General features: G+C 48.1%; 1 protein-coding gene across 6 annotated transcripts in view; it reads right to left on the reverse strand.

Annotated features, from left to right (window-relative positions):
• Window positions 1-15000, reverse strand: part of LOC123500164 (cytohesin-1-like) — a 226200-nt gene that overhangs the window by 72188 nt on the left and 139012 nt on the right. Inside the window, exons 1-2 of one of the 6 annotated variants that reach the window (XM_045248866.1) lie at window positions 14896-15000; window positions 12013-12535 (exon numbers count right to left, since the gene is read on the reverse strand). The exon at window positions 14896-15000 is cut by the window's right edge and continues 37 nt beyond it. The exons of 3 other annotated variants lie outside the window; for them this stretch is intronic. In XM_045248866.1, the coding sequence (XP_045104801.1) occupies window positions 12013-12216 (204 nt within the window). In that variant the 5' untranslated portion in view covers window positions 12217-12535; window positions 14896-15000. Of the gene's footprint in view, window positions 1-12012; window positions 12536-12960; window positions 13295-14895 lie in introns of those variants that run through there. 2 more of the 6 variants (XM_045248864.1, XM_045248865.1) reach the window with 2 other exon arrangements.

The raw sequence follows: 15000 nt of genomic DNA on the forward strand, positions 1-15000 counted from the left end.
TTTTTATCCGATCGGGAGAATATAGAAGAGCTTGCTATCTTTATTCTTCTCCTTCTTCTTTTTCTTCTTCCCCTCTTCCTTTTACTCCTCTTCCCCCACTTATTTCTGCTCGTCGCAAGAAAATATACACACACACACACACACACACACACACACACACACACACACACACACACACACACACACACACACACACACACACAGAAAAGTAGGTTTTGCGAACGAAACTGCAGGTAAAAGAGAAAGACATGACAGGAGGGGAAGGGGGAGAAGGGGTAAATGAAGGGCAGATGGTTGAGGAAGCAAGGGAAGGGGGAGGTAGAGAGGAGGAGGAGGAGGAGGAGGAGGAGGAGGAGGAGGAGGAGGAGGAGGAGGAGGAGGAGGAGGAGGAGGAGGAGGAGGAGGAGGAGGAGGAGGAGGAGGAGGAGGAGGAGGAGGAGGAGGAGGAGGACGAGGAGAGATCAACACGGTGGTGACGTCACGCTGTAATTAACATGACTTACCTGTGCTTGTAACAAATAAGAACACCAACACACAACTCTCTCTCTCTCTCTCTCTCTCTCTCTCTCTCTCTCTCTCTCTCTCTCTCAGTCAGTCAGGTACTTACAACACGTCACAGCACATCGCGAAGCCCGCCACACCTGCGTCACACACTCACCTGTAAGAGGAAGAAACAAAAGGTTAGGCATGTTTCACCATCGCCTGAAGGAAGGTTAGCTTGGTGATAGCGGCCATGACTATCTCCATTATCACCACTCCTTACTTTGTCATCACTGTTACTCTCACCATTATTGCCATCATCATCACCATTGTTATTATTATTGTTATCGTCATCATCGTTGTTTCATGTTGTTGCTGTCAGATTTCCTTGTTGTTAGCCATTATTGTCGTCACCATTATCATCACCACCATCACCATAGCCAAGAGGTTTTTTTTTTCTTTTATATTTCCAAAGTTTTTAAGTTATAACAAAACCAGCTGACTAAACTATTGTATTTCATGAACCAACACTATCATCACCATCATCCCCATCACAACCACCACAAACGTTACCACCACCATATCCTCATCACTAGAACCATTATGAACCACAATCACCACCATTATCTTTCAATACCATCACGTACCACACCACCACCACCACCACCACCACCACCACCACCACCGTCACCTTTTCATAACAGCACTAGAGTCACTCCAATTAAGCCAAGCCAACACTACAGGTAACGGGAAGGAACCTTGAGATGTGGACAAAAGATACCTCACAGCCAATCCACTGATCCAAGCCACACGTCTGTCTCCAATATCCGCCTCAGGTATCCATAACTATCCATAACTATCCATTACATCATCTGACCTTTTTTTCTCCCACACTGTCTTCTATTACTGTCTGCATCTACCAAGGTATCTTTCTTTTAGTATTATTTTATTTTTTAGTATTATCTATTAGAATGATTTATTATTTTTTCTATTTTCTCACGGATATCTTTCATTTTTTTTCCATCTATCTTTGTATTACATCACCTGACCTCTCTTTTCTTATTATTTCTATTACTGTTGCTTTTAATATCTATCTGTCTATTGGTATTATTTCATCCTCCATTATATTCCAAGCATATCTTTCTTTTTTTTTTCCCATATTTAACCCCTTCTGTACTGGGACGCATTATACCTTGAGTTTTGAGTGTAATTAGACCACTTTATTGACCTCCGTAGTGTCTACGGAGGTCAGAAGATTAATGGCTGGAGTCTTCACTATTTCATTCTCCCACGTAAGTTTCTGAAGCTATATAAAATCACCAAATAGTAAGCAGAATGGATGTGAAAATGCGTCACGGCACCGAGGAAGCTAAGTCAATCTATCTTTCTACAATCTCACGTTACCTTTCATCCCAGACACATGTTTCTTTCTCTCTCCCTCTCTCTTTTTCACCGTCCTACACTTCAGATACCTTCAAAACACAGGGCAGCAAGACAGGACACGAAAGACATCGCTAGCTACATCGGTCTTCCTGTTTTTAATCTTCTCTTGTTCCCTTGATTCCAGACTCGAGGGTTTAAATGTTTAGTCCTGCATTTTTTTCCGTTCTTCTTTTCTCCGTCTGTCTGTCTGTCTGTCTGTAGTTCCGCTGTGTTTGTTTCCAGGCTCTCTCATACTAAAACTCTTAACGTGGAAAAACAAAGCACGCATTATTAACCAGGGTCTCTCTCTCTCTCTCTCTCTCTCTCTCTCTCTCTCTCTCTCTCTCTCTGTGTGTGTGTGTGTGTGTGTGTGTGTGTGTGTGTGTGTGTGTGTGTGTGTGTGTGTGTGTGTGTGTGTGTGTGTGTGTGAGAGAGAGAGAGAGAGAGAGAGAGAGAGAGAGAGAGAGAGAGAGAGAGAGAGAGAATGTGTGTGTGTGTGTGTGTTTTCACTGTTTTCACTGTTTGATCTGCTGCAGTCTCTGAGGAGACAGCCAGACGTTACCCTACGGAACGAGCTCAGAGCTCATTATTTCCGATCTTCGGATAGGCCTGAGACCAGGCACACACCACACACCGGGACAACAAGGTCACAACTCCTCGATTTACATCCCGTACCTACTCACTGCTAGGTGAACAGGGGCTACACGTGAAAGGAGACACACCCAAATATCTCCACCCGGCCGGGGAATCGAACCCCGGTCCTCTGGCTTGTGAAGCCAGCGCTCTAACCACTGAGCTACCGGGTGTGTGTGTGTGTGTGTGTGTGTGTGTGTGTGTGTGTGTGTGTGTGTGTGTGTGTGTGTGTGTATAAGATAAAGCTGTACCACTATCTCTTGCATCTTTATCCCTTCCTTTGTTTCTCTTTTCCTCCTTCCATCTTCCTTTATCCCTTCTCTCTCTCTCTCTCTCTCTCTCTCTCTCTCTCTCTCTCTCTCTCTCTCTCTCTCCGTTCTCTTGTCATATTTCTTCCTTTCTTTCCTGCCTTGCTTTTTCTTTTCTCTCTCCTTCCTTTTCCTCTATTTCTTGCTTCCTATTTGCCGTCCTTCCTGATCATTTTTCCTTCCCCTCTCTATTTTGTTCTTCCTTTCACCTTTTTCTTCATCTATCCCTGTCTTTGTTTCTCCCTTCCTTTCTTTTCTCCCTTCCCAGTCCTCATTTTTCCCTACATAAGCTTCCTTTCCACCTTATCTACCTTCCTCCCTCCTTTCCCGTCTTTTTTTTTTACCTCCCTCCCTCCGAGTCAGCTTGGCCATGACTAACACCGGTATAACTCAGCTTAGCGTTTCTTCCCATCAGCTTGAATCAGTTATTTCTGGTTCACCCTCGCGGCGGCTGTGACGATGCTGGTGACGTCCGCCCTGCCTGCTGCCCTGACGTCCTTTAAGAGGCGGTGCAGACGGCGCGCCATCAACATGCAGCCTCCATCACCGGGTCTTTGCAGCGTGGATGAGTTACCCTGATTTGCCGACACGCTTCCCTCATAACTTGGGATGGAGTATTTTCTCGTATTTTTGGGAGGGTTTGGTTAGGTTAGGTTGCGTTATTTTGGGTTTAGTTGCGCTGGAAATGGGTTAGGTCGGATATGGTGGGTTTGTTTAGGTAAGTTTTAATTACGTTATGTTATCAGTTTTATTAACGCAATCCAATTCAAGGTGAACTATACTGAACTAAACTAGTCTAACCTAACCTCTGTACTGAATTAAGCTGGTCTAACCTAACCTAAAAGTAACCCACACTGAAGTAGAGTAAACTAACTTCAAATCTGCTTCATTTCCTCCTTCCTCAAACAACAAGCTTCCACTAACGTAACCTAACCTTCACTAAAATAGTCTAAACTGAACCCAACCTAAAAAAAAAAAAAAAGCAAACTAAAGCTATAATCTAAACCAACCTGAACTAAACCACACTAAATGAAACCAACCTAACCTTACCCTACTAACATCATCTAATATAAACAAAACAAAACCTAATCAAACCTAAACTCACCTCGGTAAAACCCGTGTACCACTGAACTAACTAATCTTCGTGTGTGTGTGTGTGTGTGTGTGTGTATTCCCTCACGAAAAAGCTCTTCCTACGGCTTGATACACCTTCTCCCCCAGAACGGCAAGGGAGCGGCGTGCATGGGAAAGCGTCACAGCACTGTTTCTTACGAGCAACCGTGATAACCTTTCTTAGTTCGTTACTCTTATCGAACGCGGATTCCTGTGTTCGATATGGTTACTCCTGGTTTACGTCACGACTTGGTGTGAAATTCTATATCAGGTAGCACTAAGGTTACACAGGCGCGGGGAAACTGCCGTGTGTGTGTGTGTGTGTGTGTGTGGCTTGTTGACGCGTGACTGTGACGCAATGAGTGGAGATATGAGAAGGAAGAGGAGGAGGAAGGTGAAGAGATGAGGATATTGTGTAGCTTCTCGGTGGTGGTGGTGGTGGTGGTGGTGGTGGTGGTGGTGGTGGTGGTGGTGGTGGTGGTGGTGGTGGTGGTGGTGGTAGTGTGGTAGAATATGGAAAGGAATGTACAAAAGAAAGTCCAAAAAGTAACAGATCTTAAGATAGTTACAAGTCTGTTCGGGTGACTATTCCAACTATTAGAGGAGGAGGAGGAGGAGGAGGAGGAGGAGGAGGAGGAGGAGGAGGAGGAGGAGGAGGAGGAGGAGGAGGAGGAGGAGGAGGAGGAGGAGGAGGTGCAATCAGTTCCCCCTGAATGGATGTGCGCCATGGCAGTGCTGCGAGGCGGCAAGAAGATCCACCTGCCCGCCCTACAGCTCCTAATCCGCCCTCCTCTCCCCATCACCCTTCCCCACTTTCCCGCGGCCTACCTGCCCCTCCACCCCTTGCCTCGCACCGCCCACACACGCATCATTAATGAGAGAGAGAGAGAGAGAGAGAGAGAGAGAGAGAGAGAGAGAGAGAGAGAGAGAGAGAGAGAGAGAGAGAGAGAGAGAGAGAGAGAGAGAGAGAGAGAGAGAGAGAGAGAGAGAGAGAGAGAGAGAGAGAGAGAGAGAGAGAGAGAGAGCATTAGCACATCAGATGCTCAGTATAGTGTATAAGCTTTCTCTCCTCAAAGCTCTCTCCCTCCTTTCCCTCCCTTTTATCTCTTTTTATTTCTTTTCCTCTACTTTTCTTTCTATTTTTTTCCCTCTTCTCTCTCTTCTAGTCTCCGCTTTCTTTTCTTCTTCTACCTCTCATCTCCTCTACCATTCTCCTTTCTTCCCTCCTCGTCCTCCTCCTCCTCCTCCTCCGCCTCCTTCAGAACAGACACCACCACAATCACTACCGCATGTCAAACCTCCCCAACACCACCACCACCACTACTAAAATCAACAACAAGCACACACACACACACACACACACACACACACACACACACACACACACACACACCAATCAGCCTACCCATCTCAACTCAAGCTTCAAGACACTCAGAGAACACACAAGCCCCGTCAGTGCCATTCAGTTCCAAGTGTAGCAAGTGTTCTCCGTAGAATTGTATTGAAATCTGGATACAATTCACCGCAGACTTTAACAGCGGGGTATACTGTGGTTCGAAAGGCTTTGTTCTCCTATAAGGTCTGTTGTCAAAAGCCACAGTAGGAGTAAGTAGCTGGTGTTGTCAAGGGTGGTTTTCTTTCTTCCTGCAGTGGCGATACAGAATACTTGTTGAATTGAGTAATTACAAGGGTTGACTCACAATCGAGAGGACCGGGTTCAAATCCCGGTGCGGCGAGGCAAATGGGCAAGTCTCTTAATGTGTGGGGTGTGTTCACCTAGCAGTAAATAGGTACAGGATGTAACTCGAGGGGTTGTGGCCTCGCTTTCCCGGTGTGTGGAGTGTGTTGTGGTCTTAGTCCTACCCGAAGATCGGTCTATGAGCTCTGAGTTCGCTCCGTAATGAGGAAGAGTGGCAGGCGACCGAGGTGAATTACACACACACACACACACACACACACACACACACACACACACACACACACACACACACACACACACACACACACACACACACACACACACACATATATACTGAAGACTAGACAGACAACTACACAAACGGACCTCGAAAAATTGTTGAATATTGAGGCAGAATGTTTCAAAATGCGTAGTACAATGTCCTGAGCACTTTGCACAGAAAAAAAAAACGCACATTTACAAATAAACAAACACACAGCTGTACGAGCAATAAAAAAAAAAAAAAAAAAAAATAATGTAACAAAACGAAACAGAATAAAATCCGGGAGGAACAACTGCAACCTGAAATATATCGTTGCAAATGCCGCTGAACTTTAAAATATAATAATCAAATAAATGAATATGAAAAAAAAAGCGAGAAATGTGAAAACGTAAAATAATGGAAAATGACTGAACAAATTTCCACTACAAATAGAGAACCACGTCCCCTCCATAACCTTCACTTCAAAACAACCCACCTACCACGCCAATACCCCCTCCCCTACTCCACCTATCACCACACACACACACACACACACACACACACACACACACACACACAGTCTTGCTTACGTCAGGTTATGTTAAACTGCTACACGCTGGCCTCTCTTCATTTCCTCTCCCTGTACTTAACCCCTTTAGTGTTATGACGCATTTTCATATTCATTTTGCTTAGTATTCAGTGATTTTATAGTTTCAGAAACTTATGTGGGGAATAAAGGGAGTGAAGAATTTAGCCATTCATCTTCTGACCTCCATACACCCTTCTAATGTAAATAAGATCGTGTAATCATACCCAAACTCATTGTAAAAAATGCGTCCCAGTACTGAGGGGGTTAAAATACCACCGGAGGGTTTACATAAGGTATCAGTGACGTCAATCCGAGCTTCGTTCGTGGAGAAGGAAAATAAAAGTTACAGACAGTTGTGAAATCTTGCTTCCTTTTTTCCTCTTTCTGTTCTAAGTTGTCTTTTGAAATCTTATCCTAAACGTGTAGCGGATGAAGATGGTTGGTTAAAATGGGGAAAGTTTGGGGTGGAAATAGGAAGGTTTGTTTCGTAAAGGGCTGTCACTTGTAGGTTTCTTGTAGTGTTCCTTATTTTCTTATCTTGTACTGCAGTGTTTTTATCAATATTGAGAGGCCCTATCAGCTTGAACGTTAACCAACTATTACCACGCAGAACCTTATCTGGTGGAATGTTAAAGACACTCAGAGAGACTCGTAAATTCCCAGCACATTTTTCACTAGGAAGGTTTAAGAACATCAGGGAAACTGCAACAAGTAAGCAAGCTAAAGAAAAAAGAAAAAAAAATAGCAGCTCCGTACCAAATACACGTAATCATATCCAATCCTCTCAATCTATCCATAAAATCATCTAATCTCTTAAACCTCCCCACTGACTCAGCTTCATCGGAACTCTGGTACTTCTTCCTTCCTCCTCTGCTGACGAGTGACATGCAAATCACGCCAGGCTACACCACTCGAGTTTCAACATTCACCTCACTACCACCCAGTGACACCCATACCTCCATGACTTGCCTCGGGGTGTTCAGATAAGCCGCGTCTATCAACCTGCTCTATAAACAGACAACCAAACGATCCCATAGAGATAACGTCCAAGATTACAACGATCTCTTATCTGAAGGACAGTGGGGTGGTTATCTGATGCTACTGGCCCACCCCCGGCGCTTCCCCAGGAGGAGGAGGAGGAGGAGGAGGAGGAGGAGGAGGAGGAGGAGGAGTTTTGTATACAGGGACTCTAATGGAGCTCTGCGGTCATTTTTCATTCCCCCCTCCCTGACCTGTTCCCTCTAGATATTCCCCCTCTACATTTTCTCCATATGGATATATTTATTAGCACCGGACACTGAAACTATTGCTTTTAGTAGCATATATTACGGTGAGTCTGAATGGCTTTAGTTGCTTTAGGTTAGGTTTAGTTAGGTTTGGCTTTGGTTTCCTTGGGTACAGTTAAGTTGCTAAGAGTTACGTCAGATTGCGTTAGGTTAGGTTACGTTAACAGTTAAAGGGAATGAATGTTTAGACGCGAAATTATTCAAGAGATAAATAATCCAAGAGGAGAAATGACGGAGTAAAAAGAAACAGAATCACACACACTGTCCAGGCAACAACACCCGTCATAAGCAGCAGGGGAGTGTGAGTGTGTGGCGCGACAAACACCTGGCCGGGCACTGGTCACCCGGGCGACACTCCCACATCCCTCCTCCGCTACACAGGTGCTGCAGGTTAGCATGGATATGACTCTTCGTGGAGCTGAGAGCCTTGCATATTTATGAGACACTGATGGACCTTAACACTCCTGACATGAGGCCCTATTTGCCACCTCACTGTCCTTAACACCACGTGACATTATATTGTTTCCCAGGCACCATATTCTTGTTACGGCACAGCGCCAATTAGTAGATAATCATGTTATTTACTATTTACTTACAATAATTACTAATTGGCCTTTGTTAGCCAGTAATTTCGCCATCCCGTCAATGCGAGTAGCGTGACTTCTCGCTGCCAAGACTTGTTACACGTAATTGCAAGAGAGAGAGAGAGAGAGAGAGAGAGAGAGAGAGAGAGAGAGAGAGAGAGAGTGAGTGTGTGTGTGTGTGTGTGTGTGTGTGTGTGTGTGTGTGTGTGTGTGTGTGTGTGTGTGTGTGTGTGTGTGTGTGTGTGTGTCACGTCGCTTTTAGTTTCTCTCAGTATTTAAAGTTGAATTCCATCAGACACATGAGTTTTAATTAGTAGGAGTTGAAAGAGTAATAAATAAGCAGAGAGAGAGAGAGAGAGAGAGAGAGAGAGAGAGAGAGAGAGAGAGAGAGAGAAGCTGACATGACGACAGAAAAGGCAGACAGACAAAGGGGCGAGAAGCGATGGCGGAGGATAAGCTTCCCATGCAACAAGGGAGGGAGTAGCACCAGCACCGCGATGCATGAGGCTGAGAGGGAGGCACGCAGCTCCCGGACGAGGAAAGCCAGGAAAAAAAAGCAGGGAAACGCATCCAAACCGAAGAGAAAAGAGAGGACAGGTCAGGGAGGGAAATGATGAACGAGGAAGGCTCAGTGGTGGAATTTTCAGTCAAGTGGGAGGGTCGGGATGAGAGGGTTAAATAAGCAGCCTTTACCTCACCGTGGCCTCACCGGCTGTCCTTCCCTCTGACGTGGCGATGGTGTGCTCTGCTGAACTAAATCTAATCACCTACACTGAGCGACATTAATCCTAACCTTATCTTTTCACGGAATTTTGTGACTTTCTAAAGTACACGAACAGCAAAGAAATGTAACCTAACCTAAATTCACCCTAACTGAAACCTAACTTAATGGAATTCTGACCTAATCTATCCCTACACAACTTAACCTAACCTATACTGAACCTAATGGTACGTAACCTAACCTTACTCAACCTGACACAATTTTGGCTTAACCTAACCTAGCCTTACTTAACCTCACGTAACTTTTGGTCTAACCTAACCTTACATAACTTGACTTAAGCTAACCTAATCTTACTTAACCTAACCTAACCTGACGCAACTTGATCTACCCTAACCTAATCTTTACTTAACGGAACCTAACCTAACCTTAACTTTAACCTAACGCAACTTGACCTATCCTAACCTAGCCTTGCTTAACCTAACGTAACTTTGACCTGACCTAAGCTACAATATCACGCGTACTATTTGTTCGTCCCTTGCGACTCCAATGCAGACTTGTAAGGTTCGTTAGGGGGCTTTGTTAACTCGCCGCCTTGGTCCCATGAGGCGGCGGTGGGTGGCGGTGCAGGTGTTTACTCGCGGCCCCGCTGTGATGGCCGTGTTTACGTGTTTGGCTCGCATTCCCCTTGTTATTAGTTTGCTCGTTAAGCTCTCACTCTTATCCCACTAGCGACCCACCAACCAGTTAGCCTGACGGGCCGCTGTATAGGCTCTCTGTTTAGGCTCATGTTAATTGTTGGAGGGATGGTCTGGGTGGTACTTGTCTGGGTGGTAGTGTGATCTCAGGAGCATGTGTTTGTTTCCTGCATCACTGTTTACTTCTCATGTTGCTCGACTAAAGGTCAGAATGCTCCAGGGAAGACAGCGTCCCTTGTAGTATATTAAGTGTAATGTGCAGTCTCCTAACTACTTCAGTGTTTACTTCCCGCTTTGTTCGATCATAGCGCTGGTGTGTGGCCGTGAAGATATAGTGTCGCTTTTCATCCCCGCCGCACTAACCACAGTGTTCTGGTGCCAACAATAATGTAGCCAGGCCAAAGAGCTGCCTCTCATCTATAGCCGCGTGGGTCCGTATCTCATGAAAGCTGGCGGCCTGTCACCCTGCCCGATGTAATTTACTATTGGTATTCTACCATTCCCTTGCAGCATGTCATCCTCCCCGCCATCCCGCCACCCACTCCACCACGCTGCCACCGTCCTGTCAAATGTCATCTTCTCATCTTCCTGCAATGTCACCCTGGCATCGTCCTTGCCTGCAAATCACCTTCTAGTACCCTGCCATCTTAATGTCACCCTGGCGTCGTCCCTGCCTGCCTGTCAATCTTCCTTAAGGTGGCGTCACACTAGCACTTTTCCGTCTTCTTTTTCTGTCAATTTTGTGACGACTGTCAACTTTTGCAGACGGTGGCCGTCACACACAAGCTTGCTTCCGCCTTTGCCGCGCTTGTCGATTGTAAACAAACATGGCTCCTCATTCACCCCAGCAAGCCGCGGCTTTTTTGCACCTTATAATGTAATCAGCTGTTCTGTGATCCCAAAGGCAACGGTGACCTCTAATACTCTCTATGAGAAATTCGTCAGTGTGTTTTGTCCACTGCTCATCTTGGCCAGCTACTTGGAAGTTGCCTTGGAAATATTCAAAAGCGTCGCACATTCGCACTCCTGAAATGTACACAAACAACTGAGGAACTTTTCATTGCTAGGCTAGAAGAAAAAAATATGTATACAAATATATATTCATCAACTCATTTAAATTTCTTGTCATGATAATAGCATTCTTCCGTTTAACAAAAAAAATTTTTTTAATAAAAGTGTTGATTAGAAACCATAGTTCTTATTTTGACTAAAAATTGGCGCTAGACGAAAACGATGCGTTCCGTCTGACTCAAGACGACGGAAAGAGTTGACGGAAGAGTAAAAAGACGACGGAAATCGCCTGAGACGACGGAAAAAGTGCTAGTGTGACGCCGCCTTTACCCTGCCAGGCAACCATCACCCTCTAGTGTCACCGTGGCGGCGTCACTGCTTGCCTGTTACCGTCCCGTACCCTGTCAGAGTGCCATCCCAACAACAACCCGCCGCAGCCGCCATAAAAGTGCCGCGTTTACTGCTGCTGCACCGCTACTCACCCTGAATAAAAGCCGACCAGGCACTCAGTCACTTATCCTCCCCCTCCTTCCCCCGAAAAAAGTTCAGATAAATCGCAGCGCTTAATGAAAGTCAATCTGTAGCAGGCCGCGTTTCCCAGAGCGCAGCAGAACAAGGACGGCAAGCAAGAGAGACTGCTGAAATGTATACAATATAGACGTTATCTGGAAAGGTATGTGAATATTCTGGGTGAAACTTGACGCCCAAACACATTAACAATCTTAATGAGTGTTCAGCTTCGGTAGATGAAGATAAACATTCACCAGCCTCTCACATTTTTAAATGAACGCTACCACGCCTCGCCGGGAACACTGCCTCTTTGTTTCCCGCCTCGCCCCACAGTTTGTACCCACATGCAAAAATTAATATCTTATGTTTATTCAACCCATCGTGTGGACAAGATCGTGGGGCAGGCGGCCGCGGGGACAGCCTCGCCTTGAAGGACAAGATGCCACAACAGATAACGCTGCAGCATTAACGCTTCCAAGGCAAGGCTACTGAAAGAAACTCTTAAGATCCCCACGTGACGGAGAGTGTGAGAGAGAACGTCTTGGGTTGTCAAGGAGGCGCACGCTCACTCACACACACACACACACACACACACACACACACACACACACACACACACACACACACACGTAAATATACACACACATATCTATTACACGGTGAGTAACTCCCCCAAACAAGGGTGCGAGGGCAGCAGTGCCACCCCTGCGGAACACCTACATTGATGATGATGGCGTCCCCTGAGGAGAGGTCTCGTAGGTCCTGGAAGGAACGGGAATGCTTCTGGTGGGACACCAACGTGACGGCGTCCCCCGGCACGCCTCCTCCGTCGTTGAAGAGCGTGGACACCCCGAGCCTCTGTTTCTTTCTGTTCTTGGCGCCGCGTCGGCCCAGCGTCAAGAAGCCTCTCATGGTGGAGGTCATGGTGGCGACGCTCCACCGCCGCCCTGGAGGCGTACACGTCCACAAACACTTTTATCACCACTCAATAAGACGTCCAACAAATCCCCAAGCTCTCCCAGCTCCGAACAGCGCGCAGCACGTGTCTTTCCGTGGCGCGCCGAACACCGAGCCAAGCGACACTAACACCCCGCGGCACCGTCAGGTCACCGCCGGGCTGAGCGGCTGACAGCGCGACTGAGCGGTCCTCACTTGCCTGGCTCGACACATGGTCCGCGGCACACACGGTCCACTAAAGCCGCACACCTGCCGCCGCACTTTGCACTGCCGATCACAGCCTCTGCTGCACACGCACACGCACACAAAGAAACATCAACACGTGTCGACACATTCAGGTTTAAATTAACGCCACATTCCTATTGCTCACTCGCTGTCATTAACACGGCACGCAGGAAAGAAGGAGCCGCGGCAGCAACACCATGACGGTCCTGCATGACCCAGCATCCAGACCCGCCCGCTGACTCATCCCCCCAACCTGACCCACGCCCTCCAGCACCGCGGCCTGCATGACAGCCACGCCACTGCTGCTCACACTCGCCGCCAGAGTCGCGCCACCCTCACACCACCCTATCCAGCCCAGTTCACCCTAACGCGACAGATTCCCTGTTACGGTCAACAACAAAGGCGTGTGGCGGGAGGGGGGCGCGTGTCCCTGGGGAGCAGCGGAGGTCGTCACGTCTGACAGCTATAAACAAAAACATCCCGCACCTCAGCGCACACCAAGCTGCCGCACTCAAGGCGGCACGAACACTGTGCGGCTCACCAATCTTATCGAGGGAAGCGGCGTGGCTGTTCTCCAGTACTGTCATATTCCCCTTATCTATTCTTATCGCCAGGACTATCACCACTGCTTCACCCGCCGCGGGATTGCACCAGTCTAGGCATGACATTCGGCGTGCTTTTGGGGGAATGACTCACATCCCGTTTACGTAGCTTGGGTTCGTCCTTTACAACAATGCACTAAAATACCTCCATCCACCTCCTGTCCTCCCTGCTGTCCGTCTCTACACCTGCCGCTCTTGTCCCATACCAGGCTCCCCGGGACGCCTTTGTGCTCCTCCCTCAGGCCTCCAGCCACCCGCCGCCCGCTACCACCTCCACTCTATACACACTTTCATTACTTTCCTACGCAGCTGCCCCCTCCCCCGCCCCTCCCTTGAAAGGCCGCGTGGGCTGGTGTGGACGACCTTCACCGATCTCTCTACCTCTCCCCCCATCCCACCGCAGCTTCCTACCTACGCACAGGTAAACAGGTGCCTCAGGGTGCATTACTCGCCGCTGTCCCTCCTCCTGCTGGGACCACCGCCGCCCTGGGTCCCGGCGTGGTGCTATTCGTGGACGCTGGAGGATGACAGAGTACTTTGTGGCGATGTTTTTATTCAATCAGGAGTGGAATCTTGAAGGAAAAGCCTGACCGTTCAGTGCCCACAGCGAGAGTCCAGATGGAGTGTCGCATTCCTACCCGTCCAGTTAATCTCCCTCCCATCCCTCTCTCTCTCTCTCTCTCTCTCTCTCTCTCTCTCTTTCCCCCTGCACTTCAGACCTTTCTCCATCATCTCCATACTCGGCGCGCCAAGACAAGGACCTGTTCGATCTCACAAACATCTCTGCTCGACCTCCAAGTGAACAGGTTTTCCATCCCCGGAGTCACTCGCAGGCCCAGCCATTCCAACCTCCCGAATCTGGAGACGACGCGACGCTTCTGGGTCCGTTTCACACACACACACACACACACACACACACACACACACACACACACACACACAAACACACAGGGCTTCGGATCTATCTTCAGACGCCACGACGACCCCATTCGTTCACTTAATGCTTTCCCAACTTTCTATTGCAACAATACTTCACAGGAATGGATCGGCGGGGTTTCTTGTGTTCATTTCTTCACGCCTGGAGAACAGAGTAACGCGAGGAGGAAGAGAAGGGGTCCGGGAACCCCTTAACACTACACCTCTGAACCCAACAGTGAGGTCGCCAGGACACCCACTGCCTCGGGAGTCACCACAACAAAACACCAGGCCCACGCAAGACTCCACGTGGTCCTGGCGCCACACACCACCGCACGCCGCCGGCCTCCGTGCCTGAACTTTCTAAAGCTGTCTGTAATTTTCCAAGAAGTGTCACTTCCTCAGAGGTGGTCTGTTTCGTCACAGTTGAAGCAAGTCCCGTCTGCCGGTGAGGGACCACGAGGGACTCACGGCAGTGCCATACAGCAGCGAGGGTGGCACATGGTGGCGGCTCACGGCTCCCTTGACACCGCGGCAAGATGGGCGGTGTTCTGAGGCGCTTTCACACATCTGACCACTAGTACACAGATAATTCACACATCCGGTAGCCAACACTGTGTTACTGGGTCACATCACACTCCAGTACACTAACTCCGTTCCCAGAAGCCCCATCCACACGCTCAGAAAACACAAAAAGAATAACAAAGACGTTCCAGAGGCGTCACACAAATACACGCCCAGATCCACAACAGACAGCCCTGTTCCAAAGGCCCTTCACGCTCCTGGACCCCAACACTGAGCTGCAGCGTCCCTTCACCCCAGCAGGAGGCAGCCCAGGGAGCCGCGCCGCCACACTTCCCTGGAGCACACACACACACAACACCATTTAAATTCATCCCGTCACCTCGTCTTCAAGTTGGGGAATCTTTAACCGCTTCCAGTCTGCGGGCGTCGTGCAGGTGTGTCCTCACGTGCACACACACACCACACACCTCCCGCCACCACTCAC

This window comes from Portunus trituberculatus, chromosome 50, assembly GCF_017591435.1.
Source record: "Portunus trituberculatus isolate SZX2019 chromosome 50, ASM1759143v1, whole genome shotgun sequence".
NCBI lineage: Eukaryota > Metazoa > Arthropoda > Malacostraca > Decapoda > Portunidae > Portunus > Portunus trituberculatus.